Here is a 19,767-nt window from a genome sequence, read left to right as displayed (position 1 = left end):
AATCAGTCATCTGCACAACATTGACCAGTCCAACGAAGTTGATGTTGAAAAATCATTGCTTCAACACTGGTGATCTTTGCTTCTTCCAATACACTGGTATGGCATGCAAAGACCTCTCTACTGCCTTGCCATTGCCCCATTCTGGGAAGATGGGAATAACAACAACAACAACAACAACAACAACAACAACAACAACAACAACAACAGAAATTGCGTAAGAAGTGCTGGCATTAAATCCAGGACAACAAATGCAACAAACCTTACATCTGAATGCAGCCTTTGTGGAATTCAGTCACAGAATAAATGGCTCCTGCATGTCTATGTCTGCCTTTCTTGGGTGTTAGCAACACTGATTTGGCATACTAACCTGGATTCCAAGTGAGAGGACGGATGTCTGGGAACTGTGTTTGCGGCCCAATCATGAGTGTAGCTCCCAAATATATATCCAATGTGATTTCCCCCCAATTTTCTATTGTTTTGATTTATTCGTTGTACTTCTTTCGCATTTTTGTTTTGTATTAATATTCTGTCCACTGCTTTGGGGGACCTTTGGGCCAAACAGTGGTATATAAATAAATCATAACATAACGTACTACACATCGTGTGCTTACATGGGAACTAATTCAGCAGACCCACACATAAGGCTGTGCTAATCCCTGCGAGTTCAGACTGAAGATCAAGGAGTTAGTGGTTCAGTACAATTGGCACAACCTGAACGAGGGACTTTGAAGAGATCATTGCACAAAATCCCGCATAACCTTAAGACTTTTTTTTCTCCTTTGGTGCTTTAGTAACTAAATTACACTCAGCCAATATTATGGGAAGCTGCTGTCTTCAGCCTTTTGATTGAATCCTCACTCCCAATCCTAAGCATATTTATGTAGAAGTAAATCCAATGGAATTTACTTCTGAGTTACCTTAGGGCTGTGGCATATAATTGACCCGACCAACTTACTTTTACCTCTCTAGGATGAAAATAAAAGAAGCACAGAGAGATGATTCTTGTGTACATTCAGAAGTGTGGGAATTGTTCACAGACACAGTGGCTTGCATCCAATGTTACTTCTACTCAGAGTAGACCCAATGAAGTTAATGGATATGTCTAATACAGGTTCATTAATTTCAGTGTGTCTGATAGAGCCTAGTTGGATACAACTAAAAGTCATTTTAGATCACTTTTATGAACTGGATATATTGCTATGGGTCTATTTGTTTTATTGCTATTATTTCTGTAATTTTATTGATGCATACCACTTTGAACATAATATAAATAGAAAGGCCATTATAAATAAAACAACAATGACAGAAGAAAATTAACAGATTGATTAAATTCAATACTTTCGCTCCCTGCTTTTCCATGTAACATACTCAGAAGTAACTAACAAACTCCATACATGAAAGTGGTATATAAACTAACCTTTATTTAAGTTATATTTAATCTTACTTAAAATATATTGCTGTGAGTCTGGGGGGTGTAGGCTGTATGTCTGAGTCCCTTGTGATTCCTGGATCTAACAAGGATCCAATTGCTGGAGTAGCTAAACAAGTTTATTGGTAATGAATGACCCCTAAGTATGGGTCATTAACGTAACAAATGAAAACAAAAAAAAAATTTCTTTCCAGTAGCACCTTAAAGACCAACTAAGTTAGTTCTTGGTATGAGCTTTCGTGTGCATGCACACTTCTTCAGATACTGTGTATCTGAAGAACTGTGCATGCACATGAAAGCTCATACCAAGAACTAACTTAGTTGGTCTTTAAGGTGCTACTGGAAAGAAATTTTTTGTTTTGTTTTGACTATGGCAGACCAACACGGCTACCTATCTGTAACTGTAACAAATGAAGTGATTCTGTGTCAGAAAACAAATAGGTGGGACTCCCTCCCTCAACAATAGAAAAATGTTGGGGGGGAATTGACATTGGATATATATTTGCAAGTTATACTCATGCTTGGGCCGCAAACATCATTCAAATGGCATTAGGAGCATTGCTGGGAAAAGATTCTACCTGAGAGCTTGGCTGTGCATACCCATTTAAAGCATGTTTGAAACACATGATTTTAGACAATGGATTCTGGGCATTGTAGTTTCCCCCCACAGGGTTACAAGTCCCAGCCACCCAAACTACAGTGCTCAGAATTCTTTGAGGGGGAAATTGCTTGAAGATCAAAATTTGTCCAATCCTCTTTTAAAGCCATCTAAGTTGGTGGCCATCACTTCCTATTGTGGGAGTGAGTTCCGTAGTTTAACTATGTACTGCATGAAGAGGCACTTTTAAAAAGTGTGTCCTGAATCTTCCAGCATTCAGCTTTATTCTATATGAGAGAAAGCACTTTTCTATCCACTTTCTCCATGCCATACAAAAATTTCTATTGCTCGTCTTCCTCCTAAAAAGGTAAAGGTAAAGGGACCCCTGACCATTAGGTCCAGTCGTGACCGACTCTGGGGTTGCGGTGCTCATCTCGCTTTACTGGCCGAGGGAGCTGGCGTACAGCTTCCGGGTCATGTAGCCAGCATGACTAAGCCACTTCTGGCGAACCAGAGCAGCGCACGGAAATGCCGTTTACCTTCCCACCAGAGCGGTACCTATTTAGCTACTTGCACTTTGACATGCTTTCGAACTGCTAGGTGGGCAGGAGCAGGGACCGAGCAGCAGGAGCTCACCCCGTCGCGGGGATTCGAACCACTGACCTTCTGATCGGCAAGCCCTAGGCTCTGTGGTTTAACCCACAGCACCACCCGCATCCCGTCTTCCCCCTAAACTACAGTAAATGTTGGATGAGTTTTAAATGTAAGGTGTGCACACAGCCTAAGCCAGAGTAGAAAGTACTGAGTCAGATGTGTGGTATAAGGCAGCTTCAAAAGTTTTATGTTCAAAGGACAAGGTGAAAAACATAATACGACTGTAGTCTGAATTGAAAGAGTGAGGTCGTGGTTAGAGTATTGGACTAGAACTGAGGGGAACAGGGTTAAAACTCCACACAGCTAGTAAATGCACCGGGTAACTCTGGGCCAGTCAGTCCATCATATAAGTAAGGATGTGAATAGGAAAGAAAATAAATGAAAGGGAGGGATGAAAGAGAGGAAAAAGGAATCACTAACAAAGGGCAAGGGAAACATCAAAGGTAAATTCAACTGGAAAAGAGAGGCAAGAAAGGTAAACAGCAGAAGAGGAAAGAAATGAATAAGAGAAAAAGAGAAAACTATGGGGGAAGAAGGGGAATAAATAAGCCACCTCCCAAAAAACCCACCCCCGCACAATATTTCATTTTTATTGTGCATTCATGATTTTTGTTCATGATGGTATCAGGGCAGTAATGAGCAAATCTACTTTCAATACTCCTTGTGCCTGCAAAAGTTCCAGGCTGCACATACTGTATGTCCCATCTCTTTCCACTGGAATGCTGCAACTTTTTATACCACAAATGTTCCAATATGGTTTTTTGTCCCACTTTGGTTGTACTCCAGAAAGCAATAATGTGGCAACACTGGGAAAGCATTCCAGAACAACTAAAAAACAACTCATGAGGTGTAGAACTGTGGAACTGAGTGTTGCAGGTTCCACATTCCACATTTGTAAGAAATCAATTTTTTTAGTGTGGCAGCAGCCACACATTGGAACTCCCTGCCTGTTGATACTAGGCAAGCACCTCTCTTTTCGGCAGCTGCTAAAAACATTTCTGTTTAGATAAGCCTATGCAGATATATAGGATGCAGATGCTTTAAATTTAGTGCTGGTTTTAATTTCTTGAATGTTTTAAATTTTGTTTTGATAGTTCTTATCAATAATGTTATTGTTTTGTTCTTTTGTAAACCACTTTGAGGTGTGTGTGCTTTTTTTCAATCAAGCAGTATATATATTTTAATAAAATAAACAAGAAACCCACCACTAACACACTGTTTTTGTATCAGTGACATGCTGGAGAATACAAGGGTGGGCAGGACTTTGGAGGGGTCCCAAATTGAAGACCGTATGTTCAGACAGTCCCCAAACAACACATTGCTAAAAAAAATAATTGATTCCCATTGGGTTCAATGGTGCTTCCTTTCAGGGAGGTGGCCTAAGAAGGCAGCCTAAAGCCAGAAGCCCCCCCCCTTTTTTACTCAGATGTAAATTCCATTAAGGTGACTTACAGAAGAACCTTGTGCATATTTATTCCAAAGTCAGTGAAGTTGCCCTCATGGCGCACGCCTAATCCTGACTACTGAGAAGTACAGTAAATCCTATAGAGTTGATCGGGTATATGGTCCTAGGCAGGGCTGTATTTAGGTTTGATGAGGCCCTAAGCCAGGAGTCAGCAAACTTTTTCAGCAGGGGGCTGGTCTACTGTCCCTCAGACCTTGTGGGGGGCCGGATTATATTTTGAGAAAAAGAAAAAGAACAAATTCCTATGCCCCACAAATAACCCAGAGATGTGTTTTAAATAAAAGCACACATTCTACTCATGCTGATTCTCAGACCGTCCGCAGGCCAGATTTAGAAGGTGATTGGGCCGGATCCGGCCCCCCGGGCCTTAGTTCGCCTACCCATCCCCTAAGCTACTGAAGGCAACGGGACCCTTTATATGTCCAGCTGTCCTTTGTCAACAACAAATTGTTGCTGTTTTTTGTGTTGAATATACGCTATATGGTAATTTATGGACCTAATAGGTATCTATTCCAAATCCATTTGCACATAACAAAATATGTATTTTATCAAAGTAATTGTTGAACTGAAATACAATTAATAAGTATATTAATAGCGATTTTTTTTGGGGGGGCAAGAGAGTGGGGCCCTAAACTATAGCTTGTTTAGCTTGTAGGTAAATCCGGCCCTGGTCCTAGGTCAACGCTGCTAGGAGTGCAGGCTTCATCCCAATCCCGCCTGCCTGGGAGTAAATCCCACGGGCTTCTATGGGACTAACGCTCAGCATCGCACGGTTAGTTCCCAAGCAAAGCCCGGCCGGGACCTGCAAGCCAAGGCAGCCGCGGTTCCTCCGGTCCGCGCCGGGCTCAGCACCACCCGCACCTCTGATCGGCACCATCCGGAGCAGGAGCTGCCCGGGCCGAGCGCGCGCCCACTTGGCTCTCGGCAGCAGCAGAGGCAGAAGCCCCGCCCCGCGGCTCCCCGACGGAACCCCGGGCGGCTGGCCCCGCCCCTTTCAGCCGCTGGCCCCGCCCCGCCCTCGCCTAATTGGCTGCCGGGGAGGAGGGGGTCTGATTGGGATGCAGGCGCGCGGCTGCTCGCCTTTAGTCTGGAGCCGGGCGGCAGGCGGGGAGGCGCTGCTGCTGCTGCGGGCGCGTGGGAAAGCCAGCGAGCGAGCCGAGGGGCAGGCAGCAGCCCCGCGCTGCCTCGGCTGGAGTAGCCGCGCGGAGTTGAGCCTCCTTTCGTGGCCCTGAGGATCCTGCAGCATGGAGACCCCGCCCTTCTTCGGGCTGGCGCTGATGCTCTTGCTCCTGCCGGATCTGCTCGCCGGGACTGGGGCGCTGCGAGGTGAGTGGGATCAACCTCTATCTCCCCCCACCCTCCATAGAAAGGAATGGGGAGGGGCTCCAGGGCTGGCAACTTTGCCTGGTCGGCCCCACTTTGCCGCTTCCTTCTTTTCTGCTCCGAGCAAGCATTGATCGGAGTCCACAGGTTGCCTTCTGCTGGAGTAGGAGAATGGATACCTTCCCACCCCCAATTTTATTTTTGGTGTCTTTGCATGTGGAAGCGAGTTTGCTAAGGGAGGCAGGCGGAGAGAGGAGCTGGTGCAATGCACGCCGCCTCCCTCCCACCCTCTTCTTCCCTGCTCGGTGAAGGGAAAGGGGGAGGCATCCTCTCCGGAACTCCCCTGCCCTCGAGACTCCCTCGCCTTCTCTCTCTGTTGGGCTGCTTTATGGGGCCTATCCGGTTTTTAAATACGGGTTTCTGGACGGATTGGGTTCTGCAGCAGAGAGCAGCGGCGCTTGGAGAGACGCGGAGTGCTAGGGAACAGGTTCAGACGGAGCTGGGCTGGCTTGAGGCATGGAGGGTCGTGTGCATGCGTGTGCTCGCTTGAGAGTGAGCATCTTTTCGGGGGTGTGCATGTGCGTGCAAGATGCTCTCCAAACGGCTTCGGTCTGCCATCAGCCCTAGAACAGTGGCTGGATCCTCGGGACTTGCTTGCCGGTGCAATCCTGTGCCTCTTCGTACTTGGGAGCAAGTCCCGTTGATCGCCGCTTGAAGCTGCGATCCTCTGCGCACGCCGAGCTCCGGAGTAAGCCCCGTTGAGCTGCTGGGCAAACATGCATCGGATTGTGCTGCAAGCTTGTCGTTGTAATTGTGCGAGTCAGTTTCTTGTTGCGCTGGTCCGCTTCTTATTTCCGCTGCTTTCCCCGTACGGCCGCTCTCGGTTCTGAGATGCCACAGTCTCTCCATTGACTACAGCGACCTTTTGGACTCTCTGGTGGAGTTCTCCCAGACCACTGGGCTTGGGTGTGCTGGATGTATGCTTCTGCCTCCGTCCTGAAGGGAGCTGACTTGCTAGCATTCTCCGTTGTCTGTAGTTAAGTAAATATGGAGGGAAATGGTTAAAAATATGTCATCAAAGTATTTGCCATCTTTTAGCAAGAATCGTTTTCACTCTCGCATACATCTGTGAGCCCCAGCATTTTTAAAATTGGTAACATCACATTCCCACCCCAGGGCTTCACCCTTATCTTCAGTCAATTCAGGGTTACACCTTCAGTGTCTAAAATTAAGCCTTTGGCAGGTAGCTGATTGTAAAGTCTTGTCAGCTTCTGAGACTCTCCTTGTCTGACCACCACCCCTGTCTGTGTTTTCACAATAAAACCCACTTGCTTGCCTGGCTTATGGGAAAGAAACGCTTGCAGGAGGCTCAAGACATTCCGGGATCCGTCTAATTACAACAGAGTTGTTATTTTTAGGTACCTTGGACAGCAGCTTTGTTCCATGAAATGTGAACTTTGACTGTATCAAGGGAGCAGAGGGCAGCCTCTGTTTCCTCCTTCCCAGCCAATAGGATGGCTCTTTATATTGGGTTTATGGAAAGCAGCTGTGCATATTAAATATACCGCTAAGCAAAATGTGGTTCATGGGAGGGCTAAGGGTTTTGACCCTGCTCTACACATCAAGAACACTTGGAGATGAATGCAGCAGGATGGGCCATAGTTAGCATCTGAAATCACCCCCAACCCATGTGTAGTAATGCTGCACTTCTCTGCAATCTTTAGAAGCACCTTAATTTCTGTTTATGATCCTACTGGATGCTTAGGTACCTGATTTGCTGTGGGTTTGTTCTTAGGCATTAATGGGAGAGAATAGTATTTTTAGCTTTGTTACGGTCTTTTCCTTTGTTTTCCTTGTTTTGATCCTGCATAGTGTTTAGATGTAGCTATAGCTGGAGCACTTAACCCCAGAAGCTACCCACTGAGTGATAATGCTATAGTTTGGGAAGTTGTCTGGGGGCCACATTGAAGAGAAATTGCATTCCCATCACAGTTCTTTATAGAGTGTTTAAAAGAGTGTATGTAACAGATTGGGGAGGGTGAGATGATGTTTTTGTTTGGTTTTTTAAAAATCATTGCCAGGCTGCATCTTAGCCTATTAGTATGCATGTGTACACAACATTTGCCTTCTTTCCTACAACACACCTTTTATAGACAATCTAAAATAAATTGAATATAGAACCTAGGAAGCTAATAATTTGACCTGAGGTTTTTTTTAAATAATAACTTCTTGATGGCAGCGAAACCAATCTTGAAGGACTGTTTGTGACATTCCTAAGTTCTCTTGCCATGTGAAAATTATGTTTTCTTTTCCTTTTTCTTTTCTCTTCCTCCATCCCCACCCCCTTGCCGGCCCCAAGATTAGAATGGGGTTCCAAGTGTGTTTTGTTCTAACTAGGGCTACAGCCTTAAGTTGGTTTGATGGGCCAGATTAACCAATTCATCCGGTTTAATAATAATAATAATAATAATAATAATAATATATTTATACCCCATCCATCTGGCTGGGTTTCCCCAGCCACTCTGGGCAGCTTCCAACAAAATATCAAAATACAATAGTCCTTCAGATATTAAAAGCTTCCCTAAACAGGGTTAACCAACACCTTAAGTGTCACCAATTCATAAGGCCATAGGAAGCTGCCTTTAAACCAGGTCAGATAACTAGTCTGTTCAGCCCAGAGACTTTCCCATGATCTGCTACCTGTTCCCTTTTCACCTGGAGAACCTTTTCACCTGGAGAAGCTACAGATTGAACCTGCAGCATTTTACTTTTTTTTAATATAATATTTATTGGAATTTTACAAAAACATCAGTTTACAAAATACAAAAAAGAACATATGAAAAGAACAAAGTAAAAAAAAAGAAAACCTAAAAAATATATATAAAAAATAAAAAATAAAAATAAAAATACAATATACAAAAAACAAATAGGTAAAAGAGAATTAAAAACAAATCCATTTTTTATAACTTTATGCTCATTAACTTGTTTCCTTGACCTCCTCACACCTCCACTTTTTGTATTCCCATTTAGATAATCAAATCAGCAAATCCTTACCCTCTTTCATTTATCTTAACTCTATATCTTAACATATTATAACTCTATATTTTCATCCATTATCAATTCATTTTTGCATATTCTTATTAACTTTGTTGCTAATACCCCCTATTCAATCCAATCATCATTTTAACATTCATTAATTTTACAATATTTCTGTAGATAGTCTTTAAATTTCTTCCAATCTTCTTCCACCAACTCTTCTCCCTGGTCTCGGATTCTGCCAGTCATTTCCGCCAGTTCCATATAGTCCATCACCTTCATCTGCCACTCTTCCAGGGTGGGTAAATCTTGTGTCTTTGCAATCAGTATTCTTGCTGCTGTTGTTGCATACATAAAGAAAGTTCTGTCCTTCTTTGGCACCAATTGGCCGACTATGCCCAGGAGAAAGGCCTCTGGTTTCTTCAGGAAGGTATATTTAAATACCTTTTTCATTTCATTATAGATCATCTCCCAGAAAGCCTTAATCTTTGGGCACGTCCACCAAAGGTGAAAGAATGTACCTTCATTTTCTTTACATTTCCAACATTTGTTATCAGGCAAATGATATATTTTTGCAAGCTTGACTGGTGTCATGTACCACCTATATATCATTTTCATAATATTCTCTCTTAAGGCATTACATGCCATAAATTTCATACCGGTGGTCCACAACTGTTCCCAGTCAGCAAACATAATGTTATGACCAATATCTTGTGCCCATTTAATCATTGCAGATTTAACCGTTTCATCCTGCGTATTCCATTTTAACAGCAAGTTATACATTCTTGAAAGTATCTTAGTTTTGGGATCTAACAGTTCTGTTTCCAATTTTGATTTTTCCACCTGGAAGCCATTTTTTTTGTCCAAATTATAGGCCTCTCTTATTTGATAATAATGAAGCCAGTCTCGCACTTTATCTTTTAATTTCTCAAAACTCTGCAATTTCAATTTCTCTCCTTCTTGTTCCAATATTTCCCAATATTTCGGCCATTTGGCCTCCATATTGAGCTTTTTCTGAGCCTTCGCTTCCATTGGTGACAACCACCTTGGGGTTTTATTTTCCAATAAGTCTTTGTATCTTATCCAGACATTGAACAATGCTTTCCTGACAATATGGTTTTTAAATGCTTTATGTGCTTTAACCTTGTCGTACCACAAATATACATGCCACCCAGAAACATTATTAAAACCTTCCAAATCCAAAATGTCTGTGTTCTCAAGAAGCAGCCAGTCTTTCAACCAGCAGAATGCTGCTGATTCATAGTAAAGTTTAAGGTCTGGCAGGGCAAATCCGCCTCTTTCCTTTGCATCAGTTAATATTTTAAATTTTATTCTGGGCTTCTTGCCCTGCCAGACAAATCTAGAAATGTCTCTCTGCCACTTCTTGAAACAGTCCATCTTGTCCAAAATTTGCAATGATTGAAACAGAAATAACATTTTTGGCAATACATTCATCTTTATAGCTGCAATTCGACCCAACAAGGAAAGCTTCAAATTTGACCATATTTCCAAGTTTTTTTTCACTTCTGTCCAACATTTCTCATAGTTATCTTTAAATAAATTTAAGTTCTTAGCAGTCATATTAACCCCCAGATATTTTACTTTCTTAACTAATGTTAAACCTGTCTCCTTCTGAAACCTCTCTTTCTCAATCGGTGTTAAATTTTTCTCAAGAACTTTAGTTTTTAACTTGTTCAGCTTAAATCCTGCCACATGACCAAATTCTTGAATCAGTTCTAATACTCTTTTCGTACTAGATTCTGGCTCCTGTAACGTCAAAACTAGGTCGAACCTGCGGCATTTTACATGCAAAGCATAAACTGTACCACTGAGCTATGATTTTTCTCTCCTCACACCCAGTCAAGTCCTTAGCATGCCATTCCCTTACATGTGGCTCATCTCCCCACCCCATTCAAATCCTCATTTAGCACTCAAGGGAGGGACCTGTGTTGGATTTGTTTTGCTGGCTGAAAGTGGCACCAGCTTAAGGAAAGGAAGACAGGTAGAAAACAATGCCCCTCCATGCACCTGGTCTTCTGCAAATGTCCTAGGCCCGCTCTGTGTTCTCCTTTCTCTATTAAATTTTCAGACAAAAAGGGGTGACATTTTAGGGCAGGTTGATTTTGATTTTGTTTTTTTTCTAGTTTAAGCAAATGCTGTAGCTGATTGTTGCAATGTTTTTGTTTATCAAAATCATTGCATGCCTGAAAAAGAAATAAAACAGTTAAGCACACATGCACAATGGGTTTTTAATGATCTAAGAAACATTAGGATGTTAGGCCAGAACATCGTTAAAACCTTTTTTCTCCATAACTTTTTTCTCCATAACTACTTTATTCATATGCAAACTTATGACAATTCACTCCATTAATATTCGTATGATTCATCAACTTAAGATCTTTTATCAGGTGACAGCCTTAGTTCTAAGTAGCAGCTAAAAGATTTTTTTTCTCTGACTTTGCACGATGCCTTTGTATCCACAACACTGCCTGATAGTCCTTTGCATGGCTTCTGATTTATGATTATACACACCCAACAAACTCATTCAGTGGCATATGTCAGGGTCTGTGAGGCCAACCAGGTACTGGAGTGCAATTTCTTTTCTCTCAGAGTCCTGATTAAATAGTACCAAGGGCAGACAGAGCTATTTAATATCTCCTTCACACTTTGTGAAAAAGTGCTTTGTGACTTCTAGTTGGTTTGGCCCTGCACTGATCTTGAGGTATGCAACTTTTGTTCCCATTCACAAACAGAATGAGGGGTGAAAATGTTGACCTGCCCAGCACACCCCATAAATCTAAATTGGATCACTAGATAAAAAACCTGCCTTAAATGGGGTCCTCAGAGGGTCTCCCCTTGGGGTGGGTGGCAACCATATGATTAGATGTGACATGGCAGACTCAGATGTGTCTATCTCGGAATAACATGCTTAAGGAAATCATTCCAGCTCAACCAAATCTTTGCTGGGAAGCCTTGAATAAGTCAGTTTTTGTATACGTGATTGATAGATCTATTTTAGCTCACAGTCCTATTGTAAAACTGAATGGGTTAAAATACTAAAGGTATTTGTATGCTGAACAGTAGTACATAGTTACAAATATAAAGATTTGCCCACCATGAAGGTCTTGAAGGGACTGGAGCCTGTCGCTGGAATTAATGTCAAGTTTGCACATGTTCCAACATGCCAATTTTATTTGCTTTTCATTGTTTCTCATCAGGCGTGATATTATCTGTGGTAACTTTGCTTAAAGGAACAACGAGCAATAACACAGGCTGTTGGAAACCAGTCAATGTGTCTGGCTCTCTGCTGCAGATGGGATTCCTTTGTGAATTTGTTAGGCAGTCTTAAGAAGAAGAGAAAATACAGAATTAGATGGTCCACATGCCAAGCAGATGGAAAGGTATTGCTGTCTTGCAAGCTTACAGTGCCTGTCGTTCTTGGAAGGGAAAGTCATGTTGGACCATTGGGCTGCTACAGAAAACAGCAGCCTGGCATCCAGTTTTCCTTTCTCTCTGTGTGACACCCAGTAAGGGAAATAGACATTGTGTTTATGTAGCAACACAGGCAAACTGGATACAGGTTTGCTGTCCTGTGTTGGCAGGGTGCGAACCTCATGATCCTCATCACTTTTAACTGCTGACAGAACCATTGAATGGGTGATATTGTTAACGTTTCTCCCCACATATATTTTTCTTCTTCAGAGACAGATTGGCAAAGTTTTGAAGCCAGCACATGGCTGGCTTCATAGCAGCTTTGACTTTTCTTCCCTTTGTGATGTTGTCCCCGAACAATTACTGTTCAAGAAAAGCATGAGGTGACAACCTCGTATCATAGTGCTCAATCACCTTCTGCTGTGGCTGGGCTTATAATATTGGTGAAGTATGACATCAGCTGCTGGGTTATCCATGAGACCTCAGTGTAGGGCTGAGAAAGATGGCTGCCTTTAACTTAGGAGCATCACTGCCAGCCAGAGTAGACAGTTCTGAACTAGGTGAACCAACTGGTCTGGTGTAAGTCAGCTTTTTTATATTCCTGGTTTCCTAGAGGGAGGGTAAAGGCAAGGATTCTTCCCAGGATTAATGTTCAACTGGCAGAATGTTGGCTAATATAATAACTTCCATAGCTACCTGCAGCATGCAAGCAACCCCCCCCCCTCCATTCTGTCGTACACTAAGATGGAAAATTACTTGTGGTACAAGGGTTCCCTTGAGGAAACTTGATGCTGTCCTCTCCCTCTCTCTTCCCTCCTCCCCTCTGTATTTTTAGCCTGGCTTGCTGAGGAAGTGTGGGGTTTGAGCTTAAGAGTAGAATCTTGACACCAGAGGCTGCTGTTTCTTTTGCTTTGCCGACTGTCATTACTTTTAGTGGAGCAGATGGCCAGATTCATTTATAGCAAATAGGAATTTATTTCATTCTTTCCCACCCCATTTCAACTTTTAAAGCTCTTTAAAGCCCTGTTGGGTGTTCTGATCGCATGTAACATCAACATATGAATGTGGAGAGCTTTGTGTTGTGTGCTGTGCTAATATCTGACATGTACTTGCCACCTTCCAACCTTTGAAGGCTGAAGGTGGGGGGCTATTCTTCTCTTTGAATCTCCTTGTGCAACTTAGAGCCCTGCATATAGGTTTTCCACACGAGCAGAGCACCCAGTTAGAACATCAGCATATTGTATATGGCATAATGTAGCCTTACCTAATGATTATTATACACATATATATCAGTTTATTCCTTTACGAACAATCACTCCTGCCATCCCTCCCATGTTTAGAGCCAGTCTGGTATAGTGGTTAAAGTATCAGACCGGGAACTGGGAGACCAGGGTTCACATCCCCACTCAGCCAATGCATCTCACTGGGTGTCCCTGGGCTAGTAAATCTCACAGGGTTGTTGTAGAGTTTGGGAGACACGTGTATGCTGCTTTGAACTCCTTGAGAAGAAGGGGAGGTATCAAAGATGGGTATAAATATTCCCATCAGACTTCTGCTACCCATGGTTGCATTACATGGGAGGTCTTGGTTAGAGCACAGAAACTTGCATGTTTCTTATGAATCACAAGGCGAAACCCCATTGACTGAGAAATGCTGAGATGGCTTCCATATTGATGTATGTTTTTTTGGGGAGAAATAGATTTGGAGGTGACTTTAAAAACAAGACCTGCTTAAAAGAAGAGCACTTCTTGATCACACCAAAGGTTATCGTTTATTTAATTGGTTTCAGTTATGAATCGCTTCCCATAAAACATTCCACTGACATTTAAGAATAACAACATCAGCATTTTTGTATGGCTTTAAAACAGTGTTGGATGGCGTTAAAAGAGGAATAGACAAATTTGTGGAGGCTGAAGCTATCAGTGGCTACCAATCTTGATGGGTATCCTGTATGTCCACTGCCAGAGGCAGGGATGCTTCGGAATACCGGCATTTGGAAGCTGCAAGAAAGGTGAGTGCTGTTGTGCTCAGGTACTGCTTTGAGGCTTCCCATGGGCATCTGGTGGTCCACTGTGAGAAGAGGATGCTGGAACAGATGGGCCAAGGGCCTTTACATTCTTAAATAAGAACAATTGCAAGTCCAGTACAGATGCAGTCCCATACATATACACAGCTTTTAGTTCCTGTGCCCTGTGTCCCAGAGTGGCCAAACAAATACCTTTTGGAAGTCCGTAAGCATGAAAATGAGTGTGTTGGTGGTGGTATGTTTTTAAATTTCCTTTTGAAAGCCCTCTGGCTAGCAGTAGCAATCATTCTAATATTCCAAGTGTTTATATATATATGGCTCTTTATCAGAACACAAAGTTGTTGACAGAGAAAATTGAACAAGAAAATCAAATGGCACAGTTTATAAAGCAGTACTTGGCTCTAGATGAAAGGCCACCAACAGTCCATTTCTGCATGGCTTTATAACCTCTGTGACATGTACCTAAGGAGATCCTCCATACCGCATGGAAAGTGTCACTCTCCAGTTGAGGCCATCTAATGAACAAAGCCATATCAGTGTTTTCAAAATTTTCAAAAATACTTTAACTGGGAGTGACGAAGGGAAGAACACGTGATCATAATGGAGGCATTGATCTTGCCAAGGGTCAAAACATAAAAGGGTGGGTTTTATCTTCACCAGAAAGGTACCTGTGTCCTGAAAGGCTTGAGTGATCTTAGACATTTGCTTGGGTAGGACTAATTAAAGGACACACTTTTACTAAAAACAAATGGGAACTGCGTGGCCTGCAATACCATCTTGCCATGTGCCAGGCTGCTGATTAGGATCCCACCCACACTCTCCCCATTTCTGTTTCCCTTCCCAGTAGTCAGTTTGCATTCAATGTCCAGTTCTTTTGGTTGGGGGATAGGTGAGAGTTTCTGCGTTCTAACCAACACCTTGCCTCCTCCGCTCTCCTTTTTGGCACCTCAGCAAAGTTTGCCATTTCCCTGAGGTCTGTGTGAGGAATAGTACTCACAGCCTGGACATAGAAAGTAGGAGGAAGGATGCACCAATATGTTTTTGTTTTCTTTTGACTGCCTGACTTGGCAAACTAAATGGCGATCTCAAACTGAGTGGGGAGTTTGCTTCCTTTGCTATATAAAAAGTATAAATTTGTTGACTTACTGTTTTAGAAGCAATGAGAGGTGGTTCCCCCGCAGGCTTCCCATGGGTGCTGGATGTCCACCTGCCTGCTGTGTGATAGCACTAAAAGTACCTACAATGCAAATTATTTGCAAGTGAGAGAACCAGGGACCACAAGGGCAAGCTGTAGTGACACTTGGTAGAGTATCCTATCAAACAAAGTTAATGATGGCATGTTTCTACTGTAGAAGGTGGAGATGTTGTGGTTGCCAGTTTCCTTCATCACATACTTCACTATAGATTTGGCCCTCCAGGCCTTGGTATTTGGCCCTTGGAAATCTTTGCAGGTAGAATGGCTGTGTGTCAGCATGTGCAAAAACTAGCTACTGTACAAAGTTAATATTAATATTCATAGCTCCACCCACTGTTCCCTTTGGCCACACCTCCTGCTGTCCAAAAGGTTCCCCAGAAAGAAATGTGACGCTAAGGCTCAACAATGTTTGCTTCTCCTGTTATTAGTCAACTTCTCCATGGAAATCTGCGAGGAAACCTGGAGGAAGATAGACACTTAGAAGGAGCTGTTCCATTTCTCCCTGTTATTAGTGTTAGTTTTTATTTCTACTGATCTTGATATCTCTGTGATTATGCTTCAGTTTGAGTGAGGAAACGTTACCTTAAAAATTGAGTGCCTTATACTCGCCGGCATATCCTGATTGGTTTCTGGCAGGCTTCAGATGTGAAATCTCATAAGCCATCAGCCATAAAAGACTGTCAATACTAAACGCTGCTGCATGTCAGCTGTCAAGTACCAACTGTCAAATGTTGAATTCAAGTGCTGTTGGATGGCATATAAAGAGATCAAATGTCAGGGTATTCTGCAAATAATTTGAGTTTGCTAGCAGAATATTTAAACATCCAAATGTTTGTAGGTGAATTTTGAGGGAAATTGTTTTGCAACAGGTGAATCTCAGTTGTCCTGGAGACCTTTACATCAAGGATAGCCAACTTGATGCTCTCGAGATGTTATTGAATATCAAATCCCACCAGCCGGAGGCAGAGAAAAAAAGAGAGGCAGTACAGTTCAAGGTCAATTCCAGGAAGGCAAAAGCACTTAAGGATCAGGACTCACCAGGGTGTGTCTTAGGGAGGAGGCATGGCTTACAGCAGGCATGTCCAAAGTCCATTTCAGGGGCCTAATTTGGCCCCTGTGGCAGTTTATTTCCTGGGGTAAAATCCTTAAAAAAGCTCAAGAACTTCAATCCCCAAAAAGGTCAACAACTTTGGTTGGCCCTCATGCATATTCACTTCATCAAATCTGGCCCTCTTTGAAAAAAGTTTGGACATCCCTGGCTAGACAGAGTGTCTCAATGACCATTTAGAGAGGGGTGGAAGGCCACATCTGGCCCCCAGGCTTTGAGGTTCCCTGCCTCAGCTGTATATCTTTGTAGCCGCTAAGTTACCCTCCTGATGTAGTTTGATTCTAACTCCTATCAGCCACATTTGGCATTGTCACAGACTCATGGATGATGGGAGATGAGAGTTCAACAACATCTGGAGGGCCAGATGTTTCCCATCACTTCTTGAGCCCATTCTCTCATGAAACAGAGGAAAGGGAGTGGTCTCTAGGACCTGGTCCATAAAAAAAACAGTGAGACAGTATTGCTCTGAGCTGGTAGAACGGACCATGTTAGAGTTCTGGTGAAGGACCGCATTTTTTAATCCTTTCCTACATCTGAAAAAAAACAGTGAGACAGTATTGCTCTGAGCTGGTAGAATGGACCATGTCAGAGTTCTGGTGAAGGACCACATTTTTTAATCCTTTCCTACATCTGAAAAAAGCAAGCAAACCTCCATGCAAATGGTTGCTCAGTATTCAGTGATGAAAGAACCCAAGATTCATGTTTTTTATTTTGTTTTTTTGAAATGCACAGTCTTAATCTTCCAGTTCTGTAGCTAATGTACTGATGAACCTTTCATTCAAAAGCTTCTGTCAAAATGAATGGTTGCAAAATATAGTGTTCAGAGAAACTAGTTGTTTTTCTTCATTCAAATATAACCTGCAAAAAAGCGAATAATGCCCCAGTCTTTCATCAGCTTAAAAATTGCAATCTATCTTGTCATGTGGAATCGCAAGAGAAATAAGCAGGGTCATGGCTGACAAAAGAGAAATATCAAAGCATTTGTTTTTCAATGACAAGCTGTTAAAGTGGGGGGAATAGTTTCCTTTAAAATAATTATTAGCGTGCTTTATACCTTATCATCATCATCATCATCATCATATTTTGCTACTGAAACTTTGGTATTATCAGTTTCTTTTGGGATATTATCATAGCAAGAGATTAAAGTCTTCCAACTTGTTCTTGACAAGAACTCTTTGTGATACAACACAAATCCACCTATTCTCTAGTGCTTATCACCTCCCATATCCTGGGGCATTTTCGCAATCCATAAAACACTTGGAGCAAAACTCCTTTTGAAATGGAGAAAGTGCAGGCTAAGCTCTGTTTGGCTGTTAGTCTGAATGTGGGCTTTATTTACAATGAGAGAGGCTATCTCTGGAAGTGACAGGGAAGGGATGCAGCTCAGTGGTAGAGAATCTTCCTTGTGTACAGAAGGTCCCTGGTTCCTTCCCTGGCATCTCCAGGTAGGGCTGGGATAGAAGCCTGCCTGAAAGGAGCATCTCCACCCCCATCGTTCAGCCCACACTGAGGTCCACCTCTGAGGGCTTTCTGGCGGTCCCCTCCCTGCAAGAAACGAAGTTACAGGGAACCAGGCAGAGGGCCTTCTCAGTAGTGGCACCCACCCTGTGGAATGCCCTCCCATCAGACGTCAAGGAAATAAACACTATTTGACTTTTAGAAGACATCTGAAGGCAACCCTGTTTAGGGAAGTTTTTAATGTTTGATGCTTTATTTCTTTATTATTGTTATTGATATTATTAATAATATTCTGTTGGGAGCTGCCCAGAGTGGCTGGGGAAATCCAGCCAGATGAGCGGGGTATAAATAATAAATTATAATATTTTTATGAAACCCAGAGTGCTGCTGCCAGTGTAGGCAATGCTGAACTAGATGGACCAATGGTCCAGCTTAGTGTAAGACAGTTTTCAATGCTACTGAGACCTGTGGGTATAGGGCAGAATTTAAATTCAATTAATTCAATTAATAATAATAATTTATAATAATAATAACAATAGAAAATAATTCCTCTTCTGGATTAATTTCTACAGAATAATGATCAAACAGCAACATGTCCACAAAGATGGTACTGATGTCTCTGAAAGTTTTCTATTTATTCATTTAAAACCATTTTTAGCCAACAGTTCAGCTCCCAGAGCAGTGTGCAGTCGGCCATATGGCATTATAGAAGATGCAACATGAAAGGAAAATGGGATGAGCAGGGAAGAGGACAACAAACACACCCAGGCAGCAGTTTTTAAAGTTATGTGATTATTCTTAAGGTGACCATCTGGAATGGAATCAGTTCCGAAAGAAGAGAAGCCAAATGGAGTTTTAGTCTAGTTTCTCTGCAGGTGGGAGCAGGGCATCAGATTCACAGCTCAATCTTATTCATGTAATCATTCTCTGTGCCTTTGCCACCCAATTGTTTGAGGTTTGGGAAAGCAATGCAGACAGCTAGAAAGGAATGATCAGTTTCCTTACAGCCAGAGTAGAAACTCCTGAATCAAATGCCCTTCTTGCTCCACCTTCCACCAGTTGTTCAACTTCACTTGAAGCAGGCTTAAGCCCTGGAATTTATTTGGAATGCATGGTATCTGCCATGGGAGGAAATGATGCAGATTTTAGGAAGGGAGAGAAGGCAAGTTGGCAGGGGTCTTTGCCCTCAATAAAGAAGGGTTCCACTGCTGCAGGGAAGCTAAAGCAATCAAGTTTCTCCTTGTCAGCTTGCAGTCCCTATTTAACCCTTCGGAGGTGTTGATTCAAGCTATTATAGCTCCCAGATGGTAGCCACTGACAAATATGTCCAGGCGGGATCCATCAAGCCGAGCCATCGGATTTGCAAGGTGATTACGAGGTGATTTGTCCCAATTGCGAGGGAGGTGGTTGGTGCAGGTATTTCAGGTCAGATCCTGATCCCCTTGAGGGGCTACAAATGATTTGCTCTACTGCATAAAGCCATTACCATATGGAAGGTGGTTTATCTTTAGCAAGTGTCATGTTTAGGGTTATCATGAAATGTCACCCCTTGTTCATCACCCCATTCATAGGAGGAAAATAGGGAGGAGGAATATTTTTGTGATTATTGTAGAGAAATGGAGGCTGCACAATGGTGATGGTGGCATTCTAGCCATGGCTGGTTGCTGCTGCTATTTATAATCTTCACCATTTCACCATTTTAAATTCTTACTTCTCTGAATTTTGCGGTGAAGTTCTTCAGCCAAGCAACTTGTACAAAAATGCATTATATTTGGGGAAATTACTTTGCAAAAATGCATACAAAAATGCATATATTAGGCAAAATTAAAAGCCCGGCATATTTTTATGGAGCTTAAAAAAATAAATCACAAACTGATCTGGAAATGTAGAGAACTGAATTAAAGGCTTGCAAAATGAGCAACCAAAATTGACAGAATAGTCCATCTCTATTTCTTGGCACAATTTTTCTGTGCATGCTTCCAACAGACTTTCAGAACAGCAATGTCAACGAGCTTTCACAAATGGCAGTTTGAGAGAGAAGGG

At 42.4% G+C, this 19,767-nt stretch overlaps 1 protein-coding gene across 2 annotated transcripts in view; it reads left to right on the top strand.

Annotated features, from left to right (window-relative positions):
* The first annotated feature begins 5,227 nt into the window (after positions 1-5,227).
* UNC5D (unc-5 netrin receptor D) overlaps positions 5,228-19,767 on the top strand; it is a 410,127-nt gene continuing 395,587 nt past the window's right edge. The window contains exon 1 of one of the 2 annotated variants that reach the window (XM_083588433.1): positions 5,228-5,472. In XM_083588433.1, coding sequence (XP_083444559.1) covers positions 5,391-5,472 — 82 coding nt within the window. In that variant the 5' untranslated portion in view covers positions 5,228-5,390. The remainder of the gene's footprint in view (positions 5,473-19,767) is intronic. The other variant, XM_083588434.1, reaches the window with a different exon arrangement.

Source organism: Podarcis filfolensis, assembly GCF_964270895.1.
Source record: "Podarcis filfolensis genome assembly, chromosome: 15".
NCBI lineage: Eukaryota > Metazoa > Chordata > Lepidosauria > Squamata > Lacertidae > Podarcis > Podarcis filfolensis.
The sequence above is the reverse complement of the archived record's forward strand: the minus strand, read 5'-3'. Positions and strand labels throughout refer to the sequence as shown.